Source organism: Botrytis fragariae (genome assembly GCF_013461495.1).
Source record: "Botrytis fragariae strain BVB16 chromosome Unknown tig00000054, whole genome shotgun sequence".
NCBI lineage: Eukaryota > Fungi > Ascomycota > Leotiomycetes > Helotiales > Sclerotiniaceae > Botrytis > Botrytis fragariae.
The window spans coordinates 1157490-1183457 of NW_023500993.1; the positions used below are offsets into that span (position 1 = coordinate 1157490).

The following is a 25968-nucleotide window of genomic DNA, read 5'->3' on the forward strand; positions in this document are numbered from 1 at the left end:
TTTCATCAGATCACGACGATTAATCCCAAATCTTCTATGTTGATTGTTCTATTCGGGGGGAACGGGGGTGGGGATTCTCAAAGACTTTTGCAGAGGTGTGGTGAAGACTGAGGGCAGATGCATAGAGATGGAGATGTGGATTTGGATATTGAATTAATTGGTATCGGTTCTGATGTATGATACAATATCGCCTCGGTCAGACGTTGAGTATTCGGAGAATAGGTATGCGAGTTGCTTGGGGGTACTCAACGGATTTCGCACTCGAGGTAACTGGGATATACTCTCTCACTCTCTCACGCTGATAAATCCAACCACGAAATCTCCATATCCCTTCTATTTCTATTTCATTCCCACAACAAATCCACAGACTCTAGACTCTCGACCGCGGCAAAACAAAAAAAAACAAGAAACGAGATTAATCCAGAGATTGTGAAATCTTCATTCGTAAGATCTGGGTATCGCTGTATCAGAAAACCTTCTTTCCTCATAGATTCTTGCTGAGGAGGGAACATCTATACGATTCCTCGGGATGAAAAGTACGGGGTTTGATTGTGACTGTGTATTTGTATATTGGGTATGGAGTTGTACTCTCATTCTCATGCTAGGAGCTTCATGCAGTATGATGTCTAGCTCTGATTCCTCACTTCCGAGGAGAACTCGATCACCGGTCATTATTCCTGTTGTAGCTTCTCTCCGTCTCTCTTTCCCACAAATGCTTTACTCTAAACTCTTCATACCAAACCTCCAATCATCAGATTATCCCACTAATTCTACATCTCCACTCCTGACCAAATCTCCCTCTTGGCCTCTTCCAGATTCCTAAAAATCCCCCTCTCTAACTCCCTCTCTACTCCAGCACAATGCAAACATAACAAACCTCTCTTCATCATTTCCCTAATCTCCAATCCCTCTCTCTCATCCTTCCACCCACTCAAGAAAACATCCATCTCCTCATCAACCAATTTCAGAATCTCACAATCTCACAATCTCAGAATCTCAGAATCTCACAATCTCCTCATCAACCAATCCCAGAATCTCAAAATATCCAAATTCCCTACTCATACTCATACTCACTTACATTCCCCCACTCCCCTTGCTCCCCCTTTTCTTCCCCGAAAACAAGAAAACAAAAGCACTAACAAGATTCACAATCCACATCTCAAATTTACCTACCTACCAAGCACCTACCTTTTTCTTCTCGCATTTTGCCCAAAAAATCCTCAACAAGTTCGCATGTGGATTTGCATATACATTTACGAATTTCGTTTCAATTCACCTACCAGTATCCTATCTGTCATGCAGATAACACGACTCGATTCTCTACATCCATCTATACCAAAAGCCAACCACTTCCTAGCTAGCTATATTCAATTTCATCATCAATGCACAATTTCCATCATCACTTTCGTAAAATCACTGAGCCATCTCAAAACAAGTATCTATATCATATGTTTCATTTCGTAACTTCATAAAATATGTACGTAGCCATACCCAAAAGGCCATCCTGCCATTCGTTTCCCACACCCCGTCATTATGTATTAAGTCTGGTTCATCATGACCCACTCCATTCCATCCTATTCATTCACCCCCCTCTTAAGCCAAATCTTGACTCAATGGTAAGTTTCTGGAACTGGAACCAACATAAACTGTCTTGGTGTAGTTACTAATGAACCAGTTTTGTGCGACTGTATCCCAGTTGCTCAAGTCTCTTCTGGTCAATTCAGCAGTGAAAGTAGTAGTGTTTCCTGCAGGGATGGAAATTCTTTCGAACCCTCTCAATACGATGAGAGGATCATTGGGTCCACCGAGTTTGACGTAAAGTTGGGGAACTTCTTCACCATCGACCCCACCAGAGTTTTGGATTTGTGCGGTAACAGTGTAGAGAACATCGTAAAGTGCTGGGTTTCCTCCTGGTGCACCGCCTGCTGCGAGGATAGGTTGCGCAGATCCATCAAGTGCCTTTGGTGGGAGGAATTCGGAGGCATTTTGGCCATACTTTGGGTCCGCAGATGCGGCGGCGGCATCGCTGGTGTTGAGGTATGGATAAATGTATTGATAGACATATGGGAATGAACCGTTGGGGAAGATGTAATCATTGAGGTCTGTAGAGAAGTTTCCGAGAGATGGAGCAGCTTGAGTCAATCCAGATGATGGAGTATAGGTGCTGCTTGCATTGGCATTCTTGGTAACAGTAAGGCCAGAGTAGTTGAATGTGGTATATGAGAGACCAAAACCAAACTCATAGATTGGTTCGATGCCTTGAGCATCAAAAGCACGATAATCAATGAAGTTTCCTTCGGTGAAGTCGAGTTGTGGTGCAGCCTCGCCGTTGTTTGGCTCGTAGAGAATATCGGTACCATAACTTTCTCTGGTTGGTCCCCATGTGAATGGTGTACGGGCAGCAGGGTTAACCTTTCCGTATAGAACATCAGTGATACTGTTTCCACTTTCTTGTCCTGGTGCACCAGCCCACAAGATTGCAGTAATGTTCTCGTTGTCATACCAATCACCAACCAAAGTAGGTCCGGTGGAGTGGATAACGACGATAGTGTTGTTGCAAAGAGCAGAGACGTTTTGAATCAATGCATCACCAGAGTTCCAAAGAGTAAGGTTGTTGCGATCACCAATGTTTCCATCAACACTGATATATCCTTCTCCGGAGTTGGCGTTGACGAAAACAATGGCGGTGACTTCTTGACTGACGAGTGCTTCAATTTGAGCTGTTGCATAGTTATCCAGGATGCTCTGGTAAACAGTGCCATCAGCAACGGCTTGGTTTTGAAGAGCAGTGTCTGGGGTGACAAGGTAAGGGAAATTGGCGGAACCCGAACCCCAAGCCATGCCAAGAGTACCGTTATCACAACCTCTGTCAGAGCATCCGTTAGGTCCGTAGGGGTTTGGACCAGCATCCTCTCCAATGACAGCAAGGAATTTGGGCTTGGAAAGAGGAAGTGCGTTGTTGGTGTTCTTCAAGAGGACTGTTGATCGAGCTCCAATATCTCTGATCAACTTTGCATGGTCTCCTCTAACATCGACGTGCCAGTTGATTTGTTGAACATCCTTTCCAGCTGCGTAGTGGAGTGGTCCGTATGTATCGAGAGTCCATGAAGAGAAGTTAATTTCTGGCTCGTCAAGTGTTAAGCCAACCTTGAAGTAAGCAGCCATAATTCTCATTGCCATGTCGTCAATTCTCCATTCTGGAACGGTTCCGTTGATCACTGCTAATGTGAGGTTGGTTCCCCAGAAACTTTCTCCACTGCCGAAGAGGGTATCACCAGGCATGGTCATGTCCAGTCCAGCTACAGCGGAAGCTGCTCCGGTGTGTTGAGCTTGCCAATCAGTCATGACGAAACCTTGGAATCCGAGCTCATCCTTTAGCAAGTTGTTGAGCATCTTGGAGTTTTGACAAGCATAGGAGTTGTTGACTTGATTGTAAGAACACATGATAGAACCAACACCAGCGCGAACTGCGTCTGCGAATGGCCAAAGGTACGTCTCGTGCATGGTTACATCGTCAATGTTGGATGAACTGGATTCAGTGATGTTGAAGCCGAAGCCTTGTGATTCACCAGACTGACGGAAATGTTCCTGAATGTTTGTAAGTTATCGAAGTAGTGATGGATTGTGGGGGAACTAAAAGCATCCTGTATACTGATACTTGGAATTAAAAGAGTACATACCTGTTCGTTACCGATGAAATGCTTAGCACAAGCAATGATACCAGCGTCTTGAATACCTTTAATGGTTTCAGCAATTCCGATACCTGTCAAGACAGGATCTGGACTGAATCCTTCCCAGTTACGTCCACCTTGTGGAGCACGACCAAGAGGACCAGCAACTGGTCCGAGTTGCACAGTTACACCCTTTGCTTTATGTTCCTGGCCTATAAAATTGATTGGTCAGAGATGTAGGAACCAATCGGGGCAAATTAAAACTTACCCATGGCATAGCCTCGAGCATACATCAAACCACGATCAAAAGTAGCTGCAACCGATTGACCACTCGAGAATACCGAATTAAAATCGGTATCACGAACACCAACTGGAGAATCTTGCATACACATCGATCGGAGACCGAGACGAGGAACTGATCCTGCTTGACCAACACATTGTTCACCTTCCCATCTAAATGATCATCAGTTATAAATTCACCAATGTAAACGGCGACAAAACTTACCCAACACCAGTAGTCAAATTAACCTTTTCCAGCAATGTGAGCTGGGAAACAAAGTCCTTAGCCTTCACATAAGCATCCTCCCACCCGCCGGTATTTGGGTTCATCCATGGTGAAGGATAAAATGGGTCACTGGTTTGACCGAATACAGCACCGGAGTCAGTGGCAGGATCGACGGCACCGGGATATGTCGAATTTGACGACTGTGTACCAAGAGTTAGCAATTTTCGATCTCCTGTGATGATACCCGACAGAACAAGAACGAGATCTAATAAAGTCTTCATGGTGAAGTGGTGATGATGTGGTTGTAAATTATAAAATGATTGTAATCATGAAGAGCGGGAATCCAAAAGAACGAGTGGTTTGGTATTCCTTGCATTGAGAGAAATCTGGGTTGTGGAAGAAAGGGCAGATAGACGGGTAAAGGGAGTGGGAGTACAAACTTGACGGGATTGTTTGGTACCGCGATGCAAAGTACTTTCTTGTTGACTGGGAGAGGCTGCGGCCAGTAACCCAGCAACCACGAGTGAATATCTCATTTTGAGGAAAGAGCCACCACCAATTGAATGGCGATTGGATTAAATTAAAAGTAATTGAGTGAGTAGGTACAGACTCAAATGAATTGAGATGATTGATTGTACTGATCTCGGAAGAGAGAGAAAGATGGTGGGATGGCGAGATACTTTATATCCCAAGGGTAGCTAATAAGGTTGGCAGTGGTAGGTATGTGTGTCGGTGGAGTCTACATGTTCGCATCTTCTCTTGGATCTTGAGACCCATCAATGATTGATTGATGATTCAAAAATGGGGTCTCATACGTACGGAGTGCGTACGAGATCATACATGCTAGGTACATATCGATAAGTGTGAATAGCTAGTTTGCTCCGTCGGTAGGTAGATCTTGCCAAAGAAATATTGAGCTTCCCCAGTATATCGGCAAAGCGAAGTTTAAAAAGTTAGCTCCCTCGTCGAACTTATCACCACCGTGGCTCGAGTGGCAGACTATCATAGAACTATCGTAGACTATCAGACGACGTGCATGAAGTTTTGCTCTCCAAATGGTATTAGTTGGATGAAAGAGGCGAAAGATCTTCATGGGAATAGAGTTCCTGAGTAGGTGAATATTTAGAGTGACATGTTGGGCCAATATGTACGAGCTTATTACCTACCTAGTACCTAGTATGCGAGTGTGTATATCATATAAAATTCTATCAGTCGTATCGCGTCTGGTATGGAAGCTTATGGCCAAAGTTACATCTCGCCGTCAGACGCTTTTAGATCTTCTGAGACTGTCAATCCCATTTGGACTCTTTCATAGCATCACATCTCGATTATTCGTGTTGTTGTTACCAAAATACAACGGCGAAGAATACGGAAACAGACAAACAAACGAACGAACAAACGTCATTTCCAAGCTGACATGCATCAACGATGATGATAATATGACAAGCATGGATGAAGGATTCTCAGAGATTAATTGGCAAAGACTGCACTTCCAAGAGCTTAGCTTACCCGGCAATTTCTATCCGCCCATAGTAGAGATCGGAACAAACGGTGAACTCTCAGACATTGATCGCTTGGATGTCTTTATCATCAATCACATCATGTCTCTCTCGCACACTCTCGTTCTCGCTCTAAAAGTCTCTTTTCCCTATCCATGCGTCTCATGTCAAAAGTCATACACCATCGCATAGATCAGACTCCATCAAGTTATATTCAATCTTCCCCATCTTTCCCATCTTTCCCATCTTCACCAACATCAATTCAATCGTTAATACTGCAGCTGTACCTACCTCGCCATGCATGTTGACCTCCGCAAACCCCACAAACTTCATAAAATGTGGTGACCCGCGCGGACCCACATATCCACACACACACACCCACACACACCCATAGACCCACCGTCGGATGTTCCTCGGAACTTGGGGGAAAAGGCGGGGAATTGATTCGACACATGCTTGGTACCGTACGTGGATTTATTTGCCAGTCAAGTGATGATCGAATCATGAATACTCCACTTCTGAATGCAAATTGACTTTCGATTTTTCTTTTTTTTTTCGTCTCCTTGTTGTCCTGGGAAGAGAAAGACTTTTTACCTTCACGAGGTGGCTCCGTCGTGTTTAGGATTGAAATGAATGAATGAATGAATGAATGAATGAATGATTGATTGAATAATAGAAAGGATGGCATCATGTCTGATCCAAGGGAGATCGCTGGGTGAGTCTGTTGGGTGGGAATAGACAAGGCAATTCGACATGATGGGAATTTCTATTCATCATGGACATCATCATCCCCATCATCACCACCATCATCACCACCATCGTCACCACCATCATAACATCACGATTTCGGACGGAGACCCAGTCAGATCAACAGGGCACTTGAAGAAGTTCTAGAATCTGCGGTTGATCATCGGTTCACCCCCATTTTCATCAACCAAAATCCTCCGCAAGACAAACAACTCACTCGCAAAAGTTGTACTAAGCTGCTACCAACACCGTCCAAGAATGGCACTTTCGATCGGCAATATCTCAGATGTCCACTAAGAGTCTAGGAACGACATTTCCGCCCCGCCTTCCTATCGTTTTCTTTCTCTTTCTTCGCCATCCCATCTCTAGCCAAGCTTTCCAAGCTTCCCAAGCTTTCCCCGAACCTGTCCAGCCACAAAATCATGGATCGAGCCGTGTGTCAGACACTAATAACACTAGAAAGTCCCTACGTAGTAGTATAGGTTCGGAAGCCTCGTAACCATCTACACCGATACCCGACCCCGCCGTTCACACTCCCCTGGACTCCACGCTACTTCCTATCCTTACCAATTTATCAAATTATACCACTATATATCTCATCGGACCGATTACTGTGAAATCACATTCTCCTCTTCTCCTCTTCCCCATCATTTTTCCCCATGGGCCATGGCAAGCGTCGGAGTTCTCGAATAAGAAGGCTCTCCGAACAATCAACAGTAGTATTCTTTACCAATAAACTGGGAACCTTCAGACTTTCTCCCCCGCTCCCCGTGGGAATATGGCTAATCTTCGGAATTGGCGCACACGTACAACGGGGCCCGACTCTTATTGCAATGGTATCTGCATACAGATTAAGATTAATACATGGCAACCCAGTATTCGATCGTTACTTGCATTCTCCCATTCCACGGACAACGCAATCAAGCGATTCGGGTATGTAGCGTGGAAGAAGATACTCCCGGTTATTCCGATGATGCTCACGATGAATCTCGAGAGAGGGCTTACTGTTCAGTGGCGGTGACCATTTTGATCATGAGGGTTGTGAATATGAGAAATCTTATTGTTCAATCCGGAATCTTCGGATCTTGGAGCATACTTAGTAGTGTACTGTACTTGGTTTATCACTGAGAGTTAGCAGTCGAGCTTTGCAGGACGTCTTCTACTTCACCATCTTATTCTTCTCCAATCCCTTGACTAGGTCAGGGATATGCGATTATCGGAGATGATGTGCCAATTCAAACATTAAACGAGCCTCGGGAGATGTATGATCATGATTTCTAATATTCTGAATTACAATCCAACACTCACATACTTTCAATGTTTGAGGGCGACACAGACATCCGGGTAGAATTGAATACTCATTTCAAGGGCTCACATTGAACTCTGCGAGTAGTAATTACATTATCATAGAGCTAAAAGTCTATCAATGTTTCGCTGGCATTATCTATATCGCAAATGTATTCATTTCGCTTGCTTTACACTTTTCAAAGTATTCTCGCCTCCCTCTATCAATTCTTCTCTATACCACCCTCCGTCCCATCCATGAGCTTTTTATACCTCTCTAAGTCTTCTTCCGTTTCGAAGATATATCTTCCAGCTTCTCATACAATACCTTTGTCGCTCTAAGTCCTTCAGTCATAATACGCGGAGTTGGTTTTGGCTCCAACTCATGACCAAACGACGAAGCATCAACCCGTGATGGTTGCTCTGGACTTATTCTATCAGTGCGTGACTTGGCTTGGCCCCATCCATGCCTTGCTCTTACCGGTTCCACATCATCATGGTGTAGAATTGATCGAGGAACTCGCCATGGAAAATGTGCCGGTTTTGGGATTGTTATTGGCGCGGATCTCGGAGTGTATTCAAGTTCTTCCCTTGAAGAGGCCGAGTTCGAGGCTACATCATATTCGCCCGTTTCTGAGACAATTTTAGCGGTCTCAAAGCCATTCCTTCCTTCTACTTTTCTCCCATCTGATATTGAAGAATGGTCTCCGCGCCCTCCCTTCATTTGCTCTAGAAGTACCTGATCATCTACTGGTTCAATCATTGCCCTATTAAGATTGGCTTCATTGAGCGATGAGGTAAGTATTGATCTCCCATCTACCACGCCACTCCGCCGTCTGTCTGCTTTCACTGCCACTCCATCGTGAGTCACCTGATACTGCTCCGCGCGATCACCACTGGCTCGATTTGGGGAATTTTGATTCAGAGGTTCTTGGTTCTCTGCTGATCCGTTCTCTACCATGGTATCATTTGAGTCCAAACGGTCTTCTACCATTTCTTCTAATTCCTTTTTTCTTTTTAAATCCTTCCGTACCTTCTCTTTCATCTGCGCTCCAGGTATATCTTGCTTCTTCACATACGCTCTCATTGTTCCTGTGTCTTCGTCATCTCCATCATGCCCTTCGGAATCATTAGAATTCGGCAAATTATCTTCGCGGAACGATAGTGCGAGGGAATATACGAGGCTGAGAGGTTGCGAATCATCCGCTTCGCTTGATGAATGCCTCGACATAGCTTTTCCTGATTTCGCTGGTGATAATGGATTCATTTTCCAGCAAGAGATGCACGAGTTAGGAGAACAGGTAGAAAGATAACAAATCGATAATAGATCTGTAACTACGTCTTTTGCAATAATGGGTGAGTATGGATTAAATATCTGATGTTGGAAAAGAAATGAGGGGAGTATCGATATTTTTCACACTTACACATCCATCAGTGTTCCGCTTCGGGAAAGATCGATGAACGTTTTATCAAAAATATCACAGAATATACATTGAGCAAGTACAATTCTATTATTGCTCTTGGATGTCTGTAGTGTTAGACATTTTTAGTATTGATCTCTATACAATAATTACTTTCATCCACGGTAAGAAGAGTATTGATATATGTCTATTCTTCCAAGTCTTCCTTTTTCCTTCTACTTCCTTTACTAACCTCGCTCTCTTTTTTGCTTTTCGCTTCTTCACTCCGTAGTGGGAAAATTCCTCAATGTAGCTTTAGACTCTGGAGCTCTGAATCCGAATCCGAATCTAAATACGAGGTAAAGAACCCAGAGATTTTATGACATTATCCAAACGAAATGAGCGAGAAATTGAAAGTTATACTGGCTGGCTGAATGATGAAGAGATGAATACAAGATTAGCAGATTCGGAGACTACCATATAATCATTGAATAGAGTATGTCTATATATTATCCATTCATTCATTCATTCATCCATCCCGCTTCCACACATATCAGAATTGAGAACTCTTTTTTGGGTTAATCGTATTCCAATGCAATGTAATGCAGGTCTTCCTCCTAGTTTCCCATCTCCAATCTCAAACTTGGAACTTGAAACTTGGAATTCCAACTTTATAGAATAAAAGAAAATAGATGAGAATGGAATACATAAACCCCCCGCCATGCAGCCAAGATACCTTTTCCCGCTTGATTACGATTACGGTTACGATTACGATTGATCTGGATTTACACTCTCTCTTTCCATATGCTCAAAGATGATGTGTTTCTTGTGATCTGTTGGTTTACTAGGCTTGAGAAATGATACTATGTAGATGGCAGATAGATATTCAATACTCGCTAGAGGAATGGAAAATTTCTTTACTTACTTAATTTTTCGCGAATAGTTTGAGATGATCACGCGGTCTACGTGTTATATTTAATGTATCGCATACACTTCTCTCTCTCTCTCTCTCTCTCTCTCTCCCTATTTTGCTTCTCTCTCCTTGCTTTTTGTTCCTCCTCCGAGCCCATACGCAAAAGAGGGTTGGAGATTCCACGAATTTATCTCCCTCCTGTAAGTCATGAGTATCAGACGAGAGATGGGGAAATACTCATTTCTCTTTAGGCTTGTACTCATACTCATACTCATACTCTCGACGCTTGAGAATTCAAAATAAAGTATTGGTGGCGGTGGTGTTTTTGTTGTGAGATGTACTAGGTGTGGAGTGTATCTGTGATGTCTTTTCTATATATAGAAACTGGGAGGGGTGTGGGATGGTTGAGTGTGTGTGTGTGAGAGAGAGAGGGGGGGGGAGGTAGGTTTCAGATGATTATAATTTTATCGGCTAGGAATTTTGTGAGGTTTTGAAGGGAAGAGTGATTTTAAGGAAATGATGGGAGTAGAGGTAGTTCTTTGGAGAAAGGGGGAGGGGGTTGAAGATCTGAATGGATGAGGTATCCAGTGTAGAGGAGGGAGTAGATACGGCAAGAGAGGTTAGCTCACGAGAAAAATATTTCTGTACAGAGGATAGGTAGTCAGTAAGTAAGTCCCCTACTAGTAATCACGAAATGAGTTGGTCATTCGATGAAGTATACTATACCAATAGTTTGATATCTGAAAAGGAATTGAAGAGCTCTCTATTGTCTACCAACTGGGTACAGAAGACAAAAGGGATGATATGAGTAACAAGAAGCGAAGATGTCGCGTGTGTTTTTCGAGAGTGGAGAGGGGGTTAGATTGATAGTGGAGAGTCTTAGCTAGCTCATTATTAAGAATACCTAGGTGAGTATCATATGTAGCAAGTAATTTCAATAATAAGCTAGATATTGCGATAGTGAGATATTTGTTTATACCTCGTCACTTTTAAAAAAATAGGAGATCGTATGATAATCACAAAAATGCGTGTTCTGTTTGAGATACTCCTGAATGCAGAGTCTAGATGATAGAGATTAAGCGCGGGGAATGATATATATATCTATTCGGCTACTTTTGACCGTCTCTTCTTGATATAACTTTAGTGTTTTATCCTTCATATTTCTTATGTTGAGAAGATATGTATATGACCCCCCCCCCGCCGGAAATTATTGTTCTCTTTTTGAATGCCTACGTACAACTATCTACCGCGAGTCAGACTCACAACCAGGGGAATCTCACTCCTTTAAACTCGCTATTATTATAGGGATATCTATCCCTCGATTATATAATCTAAAAGGGTATACAACTTGTTTATATACCCATACCTATCTTAGCACTGCTCAATGCTGATACTATAAATTAATCAGTCACATTACACATTACACCAAGACCGAATCTGCAACTTTCCAACGGAAAGTCCGTATGAAACCAAACGAGCAATCAAAGCTATCTGAATGTTCCAAATTTTTGTGATTCTAAGAGCGGATTTGTGTATACGATGTGAACGGTAGATGTATGTATGAAAGTGGAAAACGGACGATGAAAATGAGTTGGCGTAGTGTGAGAACCTCATTGATATCGATACTTTTGGAGATGGTACTGTAATTCTTGGATATAACAATGATAGATAAATGACCATAGGTGTGTTTGAAGGAGATATTCGAAATGCAAATGAAGAACAGATTTTCCATTGGCTACCAACATAATTCATCACTGAATGATGAATCACACAGGTGGAAACCTTGTGTCTCTCAAAGTTCTGATATAGTGGATGATATTTACATCTAAATCCACATCGGAAGGTTGTAATGGGAGGGAAATGGAGTTATTGTGATAATTGCCCCCAGAACTCAATACTGGAAATGAGATTCTACTCTGATTGAGGAACGACTCCTTTCTGGGAACAATATTCACTGGGAGTATAGAGATATTGTCGACGCAGCGAGAAAGATCTTTGTGGTAGAATACTACGTAGCCAAAGTATTTCTCATGTGGAATGGGACAAGATCGGAATTGCGAACTCGGGGTTAGCTTCAGATGACTTGTGGGTAATGACTTGGAATGAGGAAGATGGACCAGGACTACGCTTAAGTGAAGAATAATAATATCAACAGTAACAGCTATGGCCATCCGGCAGTAAAGGAATAGTAATGATGGGTGGTTTTGTAACACCAAGTATCAGTTGATGTCGGGAGACCTTCCAAGTGTATACCAGACTTGTCTCATCTACACAGGTTTGTAGCAGTTGTATGGTTAAAGATACTAGGATTTTAGGAGAGGCGATAGATAGTAAGGAAGCTTGGTCTTTATAATTCTGTCAGGGAACTGCACGCGAGGTTTGGATGGAATGGACATACGAATGAGATGGTATCACTTTGACCATATATAACACATATCGCCAATCCCAGTGAACTTGGAGCTAGTAGAGTAAATCATCAATGTAGCTTCTACACACGTTTTGTTTGTTATAAAATGAAGGGTCCGCATGTAATCCTGACCTCAGGGCGATTCTCGCAATCTTCGATGAATAGACGACATACTTGGACTGAAGATGTTATCATAAGAATTTGGTAAATGCAATACTAGAAGGCGAATGTGCCCCTAAAGATGGGGTATATAGACTAGAGGCGTATACCTTAATGCCAGCGATGACAACCCGGTAAAACAATCATGACAATTGAGACCGGCAGTAACCAAATCAGCTGCACACATTGGTGATATAGCACGATATCTACCGCTTATCGCGCAAACTCATCCAGGGGTCTGGCTCTCGACGAAGACCTAGTCTCCCCGATATTTTGGTAAAGGGATATTGATCTCAAGCGCTGTATTGTATACTTCGGGTCTTCATCTATCTCGACTTGAGATGATGGAACCCTAGCACAAAGATTCATAAAAACACATCCTCTTTCTGGGTCCACCAAACGTGCATATCTCCAACCGTAAGTTCCAAAAAGCCACTCTTCCATCATGGCATAATTGACATAAAATTCCGACGTGCAACAAAAGCATCTCATCACCCCATCTCGAGTCTAGATACTTTCAAAACTAACGTATATTTCCTCATTCGGTATCTTTTACATATTTTCCAAGACCTGTGTGATCCTACCCATCACATGCATGACCCAAAGTGGTAAGAAGCCTCAGTGAGTAATCACATTTGTGACCCAACTAACGTGATTTATGTGCGGGAGCGATCAGGTTCTTGGAGCTAATGGTGGGATGATGAGTGAACTGTTCGAATGGTGGCCTGTGCCTTCCCGAAAAGGTATCGTCCGATGCGTGGGAGGAAGGTGCCAGCCATGTTATGAGCTTTGCTTGCAATTGATCAGATTTCACGTGAAGGGTAGAGATGAGATGTAATGAGAGGTAATGAGATGTAATGAGATCAAAGATCGGATAAGAACTAAGGAAGAATTGATAGATAATGTCGCGGTGATTTGGGAAAAGTGCCTGCCTATTGAACTGCCGATGCGCATCTGCACTCCCCTTCGTTTTTGATGATATAAAGGATTGCGTTTAATCCTTTGATGCAAAAATTGGATAGCTTTATGTTACACAGTTTATACTTTCTGTTGGAAAACGAGGACTGTGGAGCATATACGCATGGGTATAAAGTCGAAGTGTGCTTCCGAGCAATGTCTTGCCGCTGAGATATCACACGCAAACAAATGGATCTCACATCAAAGCAACGTCTTTTCTGGGAAAGAAACTTCTCCGCCAGGTACCCACTGTTCCCACCGGCAACTCCAAATAAGCAATTCGTGCAGATGACGTTGCTGTCGAGTCAAGACAAACTCCACACTGACACTGCATCTGCATATTCATTTAGAGCTTCTCAATAACCGCTTAAAACTAGCTGATGACCGGCAGATACTTGCATAATGAAAACCTTTATATTCTCGCGAGACTCCACAAACCGCTGCTTTTATGATGGAAGTGATAGAGTGGTGTGAGCATCCCGTCAAGGACGAAGTAAATCGTACATTAAAATACATACATTCCTTTCAACTTCCAAGGATCTATATCTGAGAGATTGTTTATTGTTGAGACTGAACTGAGATCTTGAGTATTCATTGTTCAAATCGATTTGAGATGACAAGGTGAGTTTATCGTTGTGTTCGATTTGTGACGTGAGAAGTTCATGCAGATGAAAATCATTTTAACAATCATCGAGGTGTACACTTATCGGCGCTCAGCCATAGTCACATGATTGAGCTAGCAACTTCTATATCAAATTCACCAAAACTACACCGAACATGTATATTGCCATACAACAAATCTCTGTGATGAGTGAGGAGGCCAAAGGATATAACAATTATCGAAAATCGTCCATGTTCATTAATTAGAGACGTGGGATTGATGACAGATATCATCGGGGTCCGAGAACTCAGACATCTGTCAAACTCAATCGCCCCCGATGGAATGAATCTTACACACGTGTGTGTATACGTGTGTTCACTTTGCCCATTTCTCAGCTCGAGATTCATCAAATTTTCTCTATCAAAGGTAGATTTTCTAAGCAATTTAGGACATGATCCGTTACAAATAGATCACTATAAATGTCTTTATATCGCTACCCTCAGCCCTTGATCATATAGCCGGCAGACCCCCCAATTATTTCTAGTCTCCTCGCTCTTATAGTTCAAATCTTCAAATCCCACAAATTAGCTCCAGGGAGCTCAATTCGCCTTGCGGCCTTCCATTAAAGTCAGGGACATCATCTCGCCAAGTACAGAGTGTTCCGAGTCGTTTTTTGATCCCATACATGGGAACTATTACCTTCTTTGATTTTTAACGAACGGTAGGAATTGCCTATACATACCTCCAACTTGTATTCCGTTGAAGCATGCAATCCAGCTGTCTATGTTTATCTAGAGCAAATACTATACGGAGGTATAGTCAAGATTATACCCACAAGCGCGGATGGAGACCGAATAGTGAAAGAGTGAGTAAATTAGCTTTCCCTTTCAGTCGAAGAAATAGATCTGTCTTCGTGTAGCATGTCAAGATTCATCAAAGACTTTGGTATGAATAAGTAGTCCGAAAACAAGTGTGCCCTTTCAAGACTCTTCAGACTAATAGAAGCACTGATATCTTACTTTCGAATCTTTGTGTTTGGTAGACTTAGAAGCAAAGCCAAAACTTTCTTCATAAAGAGTGTTTTGACCGTTGACTTCGAGAATTATAAAGATGGTCTGGCTATGAAGGAAGACGAAGTCATGGGTACCAAAACAACCCAACAGAAAAGGGTCTCAAGGCCACTCGAATGATGCCGAAGTATCTGATTTATGAGCCTACCAGCCCTATGATCTCTTTGAGATGCTAGAGGATTTACATGAATAGTCTTGCCGAGAGCTTATGGTAAACAACGGATCGTTTACGAATGTCTCTTTCCCGACCAACATGCCAACTCACGAAGAACTCCCAAAAAGGCGAGAGCCCCTAAAAATTTGACCGTAGAAGGAAAAGCCAAGCTGGTCAGATGGCTGGTCCAAACGGAGCCCTGTGTTATACGGTTTATTGATATCTTGACACAAGCGCAAGAAGATGAGTTGATTAAAAAGCACAGGCCTGTAGGAAAGGGGCATGGATCCAGTAAATGGGTAGTTCGGTTACATGTGCACACATGGAAGGCAAAGAAGAAGACGCCGCTTGACAAAGAGTCTCGTCGAATGGTTGCGGGCTGCGGTGCAAGGCTGAGGGGGAGGGGCAAAAACATCAAGGAATGCGCGAAGAATTTGCGATTCACGATAGATAACCCCGATTCTGAGGAAGACAAGATATCTAAAGCCGAGCAAGATGAGGAAAAGAAAGCCGAGAAACAACTCGAGGAAAATATTGGGGGCGATGGAACGGAAGTCGAGGATGATGAGACAGAAGAGGAAATAGAAGGGAAAAGTGGGAAGGGAAGCGAGGAGGACGGAAGTCTCGCAACAGTTGAGAGTGAAAGAAAGAATAGCAACGAAGGAAGCGAACAAGAAGAAACTAACGAGGAGCAAGTTGGCGACGAAGGATCGAACGACGACGATGCAGACGACGAAGATGTAAGCAGCGCAGAAGCCGACAATCAAAACCAAGCCATTGACAAGCAAAGTCTCCAACCCAAGAAACGCGGACGTCAATCACCTGGCGAATCGAGCAGATCTAGCAGCGGAGGAGCAGTAAAAGTTGAACGCTCTGGTATGAGTGAGTTGGCATTGAAGAATCGCATGAAGAGTCCGAAGAAGAAACAGAAAACAGGTAATGAGCGAGACGCTGAGGGGAACGTTGAGCAAGAGGTTGAGCTAGACGGCGAGAAAGAGGCTGGAGAAAACTCAGGGCTTTAGAGATTGCGAGGAGGTAGACCATAGTAATAGCACATCATCATAGGTTTTTGAGATATTAGTATATCTCATAACCTTAGCACTGAATGTTAAGAATTGGTTCACTTGGTTTTCTAAAAGGAAGCCCCAGACATTAAACAAACACGCCACTGTTATCTTAGCAAAATTACAGGTTAAATTCGTAGCTACTTCTAAAGTATTCTTGAGATTCTACCCAACTCGATCACGAAAAGCCAGAGGCCCGGGGAGAAGTGTGCATATCCTGAACTTGTCTTTCCAGTATCCATACGGCGGCTACTTTCTATGAGGAGGATTTGACATCCATATCCCATTTTGAATTATGTGATGTAATTGCGTTCATCACGTGTGCAATATTGTATTCGTATACCATTCAATGCCGGTGAATACGCGGGGTTCAGATATGGAAGAGGTCACATCAAGAAGTAGTATTTGGAAGGTGCCTGCGATAGTCTTAATGCGTGTGTGATGTGAGCGATTTATGCACATATGATATAAAACATCTATTCAGAAGAGGATGCGAAGGTCAACTGATGCCATAGGTTCATACATGATGGTTGATTTGATGCTACTACCCAGCATAGGATCACGATACAAGAGAGCAATACCCCATAGGTTCCTAAACCAATGTGTGTACCAGTACCGTATATTTCAACACTAGCATACCTCGAAACAAAACACAAAACAAAACACAAAACAGACATGAAGATGTACAACTGGATCCTTCCGCAGTAACTTTATCAGCGTAGTATCTTGCGGCGCAGAAAGGTCCACTACCCATGACAACACGATGAACCATCGAATCCACAAAGAACTTTCTTCCATCCCGAACATAATGACCGCCTTTCAGAATCCCATCTGAACCCCAAACAGCCATCCCGTTGAACATCAAACGTGGGAAAATCCATCATTTTGCTCCGAGGTATGTTTGACCCATTCTCACTGCCACCTCCACGCCAATTTCAATCCCTCTTCTGCCCTTCAACACTTCCTTCCACATGATGTGTAATCAACAAAGGATTTTTGAATCGCACGGTGCACATTGACTCATCCTTCCATCCACAGTGTACACGAGCCGCTCCTCCACATTCATCCCTTCCTTTATTGCGAAAGAAGATGGATGGAATAAGCTTGACAAGAAATCAGATCTCAGATCCTACGTTTCGCGATATGCAACAAAAGAATTTTTTGCTTCATTATTCAACCACTTACCTCGTCTCATCAGTTATTAAGTAAGCATTTCCAAATTCTACGAGACGGGGCGCAAAGTGAGATCCTAGCACGAATCAAACTTCAAGCGAAATCCTTCTCGTGTTGAATGGGTGTTTCGGGTAAGACGAGACATTCACATACGAATGTACAAAGGGAGAGGGTACCAATATACTGTAGCTTTGCGGCGAGGTACGAAGGGAAAACAACTGCCGATATTTCGTACAGTGAAGCTGCGGAATCATTTATGCAATCTCTTTGAAGCCACAAATCAATCCGTGCAGGATATGATTTAAGATGCCGATGTACAGAATGTCTAAGAGCTTCGCAAGTACACTGCTTTGACTTACTCATCTCGTAGGGCAATTTTAAAAAGACAATACTGTAGATACTAGTAAAATGTGGTAGCGAAGCCACCTTTTTGCAAAGTGCAGAAAGGCAGTGAGCCACACTAGGTAGCCAACCTTCCTTTGTTTCGATCTTAAGGCGTGCGCAAATATACTCCCACTGACACTGACAAGATACCTAGTTTACCAAAAGGAGATGCGGACCGACTTGCTAATAGTTACTTGCTATAGAATAATCTGATACAGTCCAGAAGAAAATGGTCAAAGGGAACTTCCTTTAAAATCCACCCGTAGACACCGGCGTTTCAAGCTCTGAAGTATGCTCTCTGAGGACCCTACATAGTAAGCAAGACATTGCCGGATTGAAGTAGCTTCATTGAGTAGAAAAGGTAAAGCAAGAAAGAAAAGTGTAATTTCGCACAGATGGTCTTTCAGATCAGCATTACCTCAAGGCTCATGCTAGTCAAAAGAATGGAGCTATTTTGAGCATCTCAGTAGTCTCCGATGTCAGTGTTTCATCAGCATTTGGGCAGAGATACCAGTCGGCATGTATTGTGGTCTGTGGCAATTCTATATTTCTTTCGCATCTGAAGATACGGATCCAGAAGTGAATCATTGGAGTACAACAGTCATGATTTAGACGCCGACATCGAGTTACCAGTCCAGCGAAAACAGCTGAAGAAGATTTGCGGATAATTATAGAAGGAAGGTCGCTTTGGTGGTCTGCAGAAGCGCTACCGTAGTCACGAGGGCACAACATTGATATCTGATAGCCGGGGTAAAATGACAGCGAAGACCGACCGGTAGTAAGAGTGGCTCCAATACCGAGCTTGGTATTAAGTTTGAATGGCGTTAACGCTTTTACACATCGATCTGTGAAAGATTCAATTAGTTGGGTATCTTAGGATTGGTGCTCAGAGAATCTAGATCTAAACGAATGAAGGGATGTAGATGCACTCCGTGTACATAGAAGCGGCAACGCGACGGATGGGCGATCAATTTCCATAGAATGGAAAGAGAAGATGAGACAGCCGTGCCTTTCTCTCCAATGAGAAATCTGAAGAGCTCAAGCTTCGATGTTTCATGCATACCTGCATTAATTTAACCCTGTTTAGACCAATATTTATTCATGTTGCATTTTTGGGGTGAAAGAGCTGGCCAATTAGTGATGTATCAGATTCTTAAAGAGATGATGGAGAAAGATTGTGAGCCAATCGTTTAAAGATCACATTCTTTGGAAAATGCAGTCAGTCATCTTTTTAATTTATGATTGCGGGCAGGTCCCATTCAGCAAGCGCTCGGTGTTGACCTTTCTGCAGCAAATGAATGCACCATACGATGTAAGATTGCATACGAGATAGACTACATACTGAAATGTCGAATAGCTGGAGCGACTTGATAGTCAACTGTTGAAATGTCAAAGCCTGAGAGACCAGTTGATTATCGTCGCATTTCGATTGGATCCTTCTCGATATTCCTGAACTAGTCCAGGACGTGTGATGGTGCGTCGTTTTGCAAAAGAAATAGCTACCAGTACATCATCGTGAACATCATCTTGGAAGCTTGGGACTTGGACGGAGGTAAGATCTTACAAAGGTGGGATTGTATGTATCTACCGAGTACTCTATTTTCGGGATCACTGCATCGCATCGTATAGTGGAGTCCTGTGAGATGCTGTAGCACGGGAAATATTGTGGGATTGGTTTGATACTATGGTGGTACATATATATCGTATGTATGTAAACGCCGAGTTTAATTGTTGAAGATACTCGAGTGGCTGGAAGAAGTTTAAGGATAAGAATACTTCGCGCGTACCTGCCTTCTGTTGCCCAATGCCTCCCTACCTGCCCACTTGCCTACTTGCTTTAAAATTCTTTCTTGGAATTTTTAGGACATCGGGGATTTTGTTGCGAATTGTGGGAAAGCATTGGTGAGAGATGCTTGACACGATTTAATGATGATCTTTGTAAAGTAAGTATAAAAATAATACAAACGAAGTGAAGATCATGGCTATCTATGCGGCCCGTCTTTGGAGTCTATTGTTATCACGCCGCGAAATAAACTTTTGTATCCAAGAAGAAATCCTCAGGAAAAAATGGGTGATACCCGTAATTGTCCAATGATCAATCCTCATGTTGGTTCAATCGCTTATTCTCCGGGTTCCCCTTCATCCATGATTCAAATTGGAAGAAGCCATCACGAAAAAAGGGTTTCCCTTGAACAAAGAGGTTGGATCTGTAGTTCCGTGATAGTCATAACAGGCAATACCTTGCTATAATTCAAATATATTTTGTGTAATCGAGTTTCAAGTTGATGATCAAACAGGCACCACCATTTAGGCTTGACGTTGTCTTGTTCGAAAGATTCCACATTTCTTGAAGGTAAACGTAGAGATCGAATCAAGAAATCCTCCCGAGAGCCTGTGAAGACCTTCCATTTTCGACGGCGAGGTGCTTCCATATGGCTGTGATGGAATTTTGATCAGGTGAGTTTCAGGTTTGCGATGTTCACCTCGTTACATTCTGACCCTTGATGTACGGCGCCATACTGTAGGTAGATATGACAAGGTACATCCTGTGTGTGTCATTTTGTAGGTACTTCAATGATGGCTTGCATTTGATATGTGCGGATTGATTGGAAGAATTAGAGGGGTCCAGTTCAAAGCGCACGCTGCTATAAGGTTATGCATTGATGGCGGGGAGTTATGACATGGGAAAATCTAGCAAATGATGAACGAGAAAACCAACATCAGTCAGTGACGGCTAAGCTTGGATATTCTCACCATCATCGAAAATATGGGACGTCACGCCACTGGAGATGGATGAGAAGTATCGGTCGCTCAAGTCGGCCCATCGACTCCCGATTCGACCCAAGTGCTGTTGAAAATAGGAACATCATTCTACAAACGATGCGAAAGTCGGCAATCTCAATTCAAATGTATTCGTTTGGGGTTGCATGAGTTCATGGAGCTTTGTGATGAACATGTCAACCGTACTATCACCGTCCGAAAGATCTGAAGCAAGGCCACGAAAAGATGTTTCCAAGTTCGAAGACTACAAGAATAGAAAGATTGGCAGTCATTCACAAACCTCCCAACGGCTTCAAGGAGTCATTACGAAAGTACCTGCATTTTTGAGGCCAACCGAGGTCTCCTCAGCGTCGTTTCACAATAACACATCTACCCCCCTATGGATACGACGGGCGCGGGATGACATACCAAGCAATTTCGTGACTCGCGAGTGAAATAATCCGTCGTTCTTGGAGTGGAGGTCGCATCGTTGGTCTCAACCACATGGATGGTATTCGTCAACTGTAGTCTGCCAAAAGCTTCAATCCTGGAAATTCACGGGTCTGCACACTGAGTAAGTTGGCCGTCATAGCAACGATCATCCAACGAGTTTGACGCTCAGATCGCGCGCTATTTACGCAGAGGCATTCATTTTTCGTTCTCGAAGCTGTCTATATCCACGCTCGTCCATTGAGATTGCGGATGAGATGACTAGAAGTACGATGCTCCGGTACTTCTTCTGACCCTCATGATGAGAGGAAAGCCTTAGATCGGATTTAGTCAGATTGCAAGATAGTTAAGATTCTAATCACTCCCCTCTTCAACTTTTTTCCAACCTAGATTTTTGCCTCTCCGTCACCTTAACGCATGAATCTTCTTAGGTCTTCCAATGTACAGCACTGACTAGATCATCTGTGCTTGGATATTGAAATGTCATAACGAATGTTTTTCGCCGCATTTATGGAATAACACTTCCGTCAACAACGCCCCTCATGATCCACTTCCTCCCCACGCAGAAATGTGATTTATGCCAAACATGGTCTTCCCAGTTCTTATTCAAGATCAAATATAGAAACACGCTGTCTTCAGCTTCCTCAATTGCAAGTTCCGAGTCCCCAAGCGGTCGCACTAGCTCATTTTGTGATGCCTCTCTGGAAATTTAATTCTAAATCTCGTTCCCAGTTCGAATATTACTCCGCTCTCCATGCCGACACGACCCTCCGTGCTCCATTAACTAATGGGCCAATGACTATTAGATCGTCATATCAATGAAAGAGCATTCCGTTCTGTGAGGTTCGACCGAGAAAGTAATTTGCATAGGGAGGAACCACAATTTTTACTCCCGATGCAAGAAGCATGGTCCAGATATGCAGATGGCAAGGTTACGCGGAGATTACATATCTAATGGGGTATATGAAGCCGATGCAAGTGGTGGCATAAGAGTTAATAGACAGGCACAATTATGTGAGCCTAGCAAGGGATGAAGGAGAAGCAAGAAAGGAAGAAGCATTTTCTTATCGAAAATGCAGGTCGCAAGTGATGTGGAGAAACTCCAAAGATATATATGTTTCATATTCCATAAACTTAATGCTTTGAACTATTGTACCCAGTTTTTCAAATAATAATCGATTTTGCTTAACGTTGATCTAAAGTTCTAGAGTGAGCTTTGATCTGGATTGCTTGTAGGCCCACCCCAAAACCCTAGTGAATGTGGTTGTGGAAGACAACCTTGAAACACAAATTTCCTGCCTTCCTCAGATGATGCACGAGAAACAAAGCCACCGCCTTGAAAACGGCACAGTTACATAGAGATTCCTAGGAGTTGTACACCTCCATCGTCACCAATTCATTATTGGGGTTACGCTTACAGTACATTCGGTTATGCTTCGCCTCCTTCCTATTCCCACCTCATTGCTACATCTTGGATAAATCGTCAATGACATGAAAGAAAATGGACCGGTAGGTTGTACACACTCTCTGACCATACGTGAGATCAGATATCAGGAGAGATAGCCACTCAATGGAGGAAAAAGGGAGCAGAAACTGGAAACAAGCGCCAGGAGCAGATTGTGCCGCGTGCAGTCTTTATACCCTTGATCGGAATACTTTCTCAAACACGAGGCCTGAGGTGATAGCATACCATTGATTCTTGACAGGGCTCTAATTAAGCCACCGAGAAGGCTTTTCATATTTGCCTTATTTTATGAAAGTTAGACAGAGGGATGGATGGATGGATGAATGGGTGAGAGGGAGAGAGCGAGGCTTTTGGGAAGGAAGGGTAATAAGGGATACGCCATCACTTCGTCGATAGAACCGTATGGATTTTGGAAAGGAAAATCAATCATTCCGTTGTTATTTTCTTTCTCGGGCTTCACAGATACAAGTTTACAATGGGCGGGTAGAGAGTTGCACGAAAGAATATAAATTTAGATGGAAGAATTAATTGGTTGAATCAGCAGCACAAGTCATGTTTTATTATCTGTCAGCTACTCTGTACACTGTTCGGTATATCAAATCATCAACAACCAGTAGCAGTCTTTGGACGGACCTAGTCTAATTGAACGCCTAGGGATTTCTATTAATATTTGCTCTCTCAACGCCGTTTTAATATTATTGCTCGATACCAGAATTAATGATGTCCTAGCGGTCTCTTTCTTGAGTCATTCATTCAAATGCATTTTGTGTCGTCCTATGTACGTACCTAGGTCCCAAGGTAGGCACTTCTTGATGCTTTGTCGTTTTGGATACGATCCATCGATTCGGAAATCATGCCTCCGCAACGTGTACCGGTTTTTCTAGGACAATATCAGCAGGTAAATTGTAATACCATAATTGAGGGACGCAATTCAACAGTCGAACCTCTCTTTCAATGAAGATCAATAATATGACTGATTTAATTCTAAATCGAAGACATCTTTAACGACCACTTTCTCCTTCGGTTACAGTATCAGTATCTCTTGTCTCACTCATTGTAAAAAACTTAAAATCATCTCAACGGGGCAGCTCTTTCTTTGCTCTAGAAGGAGAATGATTTCCATTTGACATCCACTTTCCCATACAAATCCACCCACCTGCCATCTCTCAATAGTAAGAGATCAAAAGTTCACGGAATCCTATTGCCGACCCCCCCAAAGTAGAGGAAGCCAGAAGAAGGAATATCGGGAAATTATACATTACATACTAGGTACATACGAAGTACCTATACCTAGGACCTACTAGGTATGATTGTTGTACGCACAGTGCACACAGACGAGCATACACACGAACACACACCGACGAAAGGACTGAAAGCCATCTACAACGCACGCACATTCACGTTCTCCTCCATCTCCGAGATTCTTTATTAGTGTCATCCTCAGGATTCTGTGCTACTACCTCCTACCTACAATATTCCATCCTTCGTTCTTCAATACCTCCCTGATCACTCTTGCGCTCACTCACCTGCATATCGCATATCGCATACCGCATACATAACCCATACGACCTTGATAACCTTCAACTACTTCTTCCCCCTGGAAGCTTGCTTCAGATCACGATAACAGCCAATCTGATCCCTCGAACCTTCCACAAACTACCTAGTAAGCACTCTCAGACCTATTAGCAATAAACCCTGTTCAACAACTGCTTGTTCAACGACCATTACGAACATTACGACTTCTCAGCAGTAACGGGCGAGCACAAGAAGAAGCAAAGAGGTTGTCTAGCATTCCTTCTCCCCCTCGAGTTTGAAGCCGGATCATCGAACAGAACGGCACTTCGTACATATCCTCTCGTCATTAATCGACGCATGAGGCACGAACTATACGATAGTACAGTAAATATTTCCACTCATTCGACCCGGGGGCATACTTTTTACCCACTAGAACAAGCAGCTACCCAAGTTCCGGAGGTTGTAGCCTTTAAAAGAGCAAGTGAAAAAGACTGGAGAAGACATCTTTTTTGAGCACAAACCCAAGCACAACCCATCCCCAATCACCAACCCCTTGACCATTTCTTACCACACTCCCCAGTAAGCAACTTAGCACCAGAGCAAAGCGAGGATAAAGCAAAAAGCCAAAGCAGCGAGCGCGATTATAATCCTTGAAAACATTACCAAAAGCAAGTTAGAACGAAAGGGGGAGGGGGAGAAAGAGTCAAGACACGACACAGAGCGGACCATCCACTCATTCCATCAGCGTTCTTCCTTGGCTACTCATACCCACCCGTTCTTTTACCCATTCCAACTGCTGTTATTATTATTACTATTATATTATTCATTATTATTATTATTATTATTATTATTATTATTATTATTATTATTATTATTATTATTTCACTCTTCTTCTTCTTCTTCTTGACCCTTACCCAGTTCTCCTTCAAGTGCAGCAGTGTGCACACCACTTTCACCCAACATCCACAATCCAAGTAAAAAAAGATCCAAGGCCCCTACCACTTTTCGACCGCGCAGACCAGGTCCAAAAAGGGCTCAGATTTGAGATTCTCAAACGACTATTAACTCAAACATTCCATCTTAAACCCCCCCGTGCCTTCCTCATCTCAAACTCGAAAAAAAATCTACGTCTCTCATTCTCGTCGCAGGTCGCCCGTACATCCAACAAGAAAACACATTCTACCCCTCAGCCGCAGTCAATTTCTTCTATTGATCGTAGCATTCACCCGAGGGTCTCTCTTCATTTACCGACCGAACGAAACGAAAAGAGTCGCGACGAAATAGATTAGATTTGTTTTTGAAAAGTGTTGTTGTCGCGGCACAATTTCCTACACCTTTTCGCTCGCCGAAGCTTCTATCATTCACTTCCTTCAGTCGTCCGGTCGACCTTTAAAACACATACACCCTTCTCTTAATTTTACCAAACCGCGATTAGACGGTTCCGTTTCTTCTTCTCTTCTTCTTCTCCTTTTTAAATACATTTAAAAAGGATTTCGAGTCAAGTTCTTGCTGGCCTCGAACCCCTCGAACGTCAACTGCTTCATCTGGCTTTATCTGTACCGGAGCAGGCCCTCCATTCGAACACCAACCCTATCATTTCATAGAACGTTCTTACGATACCGATACCAATCCAGTTCTCTGACACTCGCTTCGCTCTTCAAATTTCCGAGGATACTATTGCTTCATTAACGTCGCTGATTTCCCATTACTTCAAACATTAATCAACACGTCCCATCTTCGGTTTATCGTGTTTCTCAGCCTTACGGCCTCGCCGGTGTTTCGATTCCCCC

At 43.0% G+C, this 25968-nt stretch overlaps 4 protein-coding genes across 4 annotated transcripts; 1 reads left to right on the top strand and 3 right to left on the bottom strand.

The window, feature by feature from the left end:
* Positions 1-1593: 1593 nt before the first annotated feature.
* Bfra_005127 (putative beta-glucosidase 1 precursor protein) lies at positions 1594-4712 on the bottom strand (the record flags this gene model as incomplete). Its single annotated transcript, XM_037335514.1, has 5 exons — positions 1594-3588; positions 3681-3883; positions 3940-4124; positions 4177-4451; positions 4617-4712. The coding sequence occupies 5 exons, from the start codon at positions 4710-4712 to the stop codon at positions 1594-1596; spliced, it is 2754 nt and encodes a 917-aa protein (XP_037192609.1).
* Positions 4713-7247: 2535 nt separating this feature from the next.
* On the bottom strand, positions 7248-7762 carry Bfra_005128 (uncharacterized protein; the record flags this gene model as incomplete). Its single annotated transcript, XM_037335515.1, has 3 exons — positions 7248-7410; positions 7586-7616; positions 7735-7762. 3 exons carry the CDS (start codon positions 7760-7762, stop codon positions 7248-7250), a joined length of 222 nt encoding a protein of 73 aa, XP_037192610.1.
* Positions 7763-7983: 221 nt separating this feature from the next.
* Bfra_005129 (uncharacterized protein) lies at positions 7984-8973 on the bottom strand (the record flags this gene model as incomplete). Its single annotated transcript, XM_037335516.1, has 1 exon — positions 7984-8973. One exon carries the CDS (start codon positions 8971-8973, stop codon positions 7984-7986), a length of 990 nt encoding a protein of 329 aa, XP_037192611.1.
* A 6291-nt stretch (positions 8974-15264) lies between these two features.
* Positions 15265-16389, top strand: Bfra_005130 (uncharacterized protein; the record flags this gene model as incomplete). Its single annotated transcript, XM_037335517.1, has 2 exons — positions 15265-15286; positions 15407-16389. 2 exons carry the CDS (start codon positions 15265-15267, stop codon positions 16387-16389), a joined length of 1005 nt encoding a protein of 334 aa, XP_037192612.1.
* Between the last annotated feature and the right edge of the window lie 9579 nt (positions 16390-25968).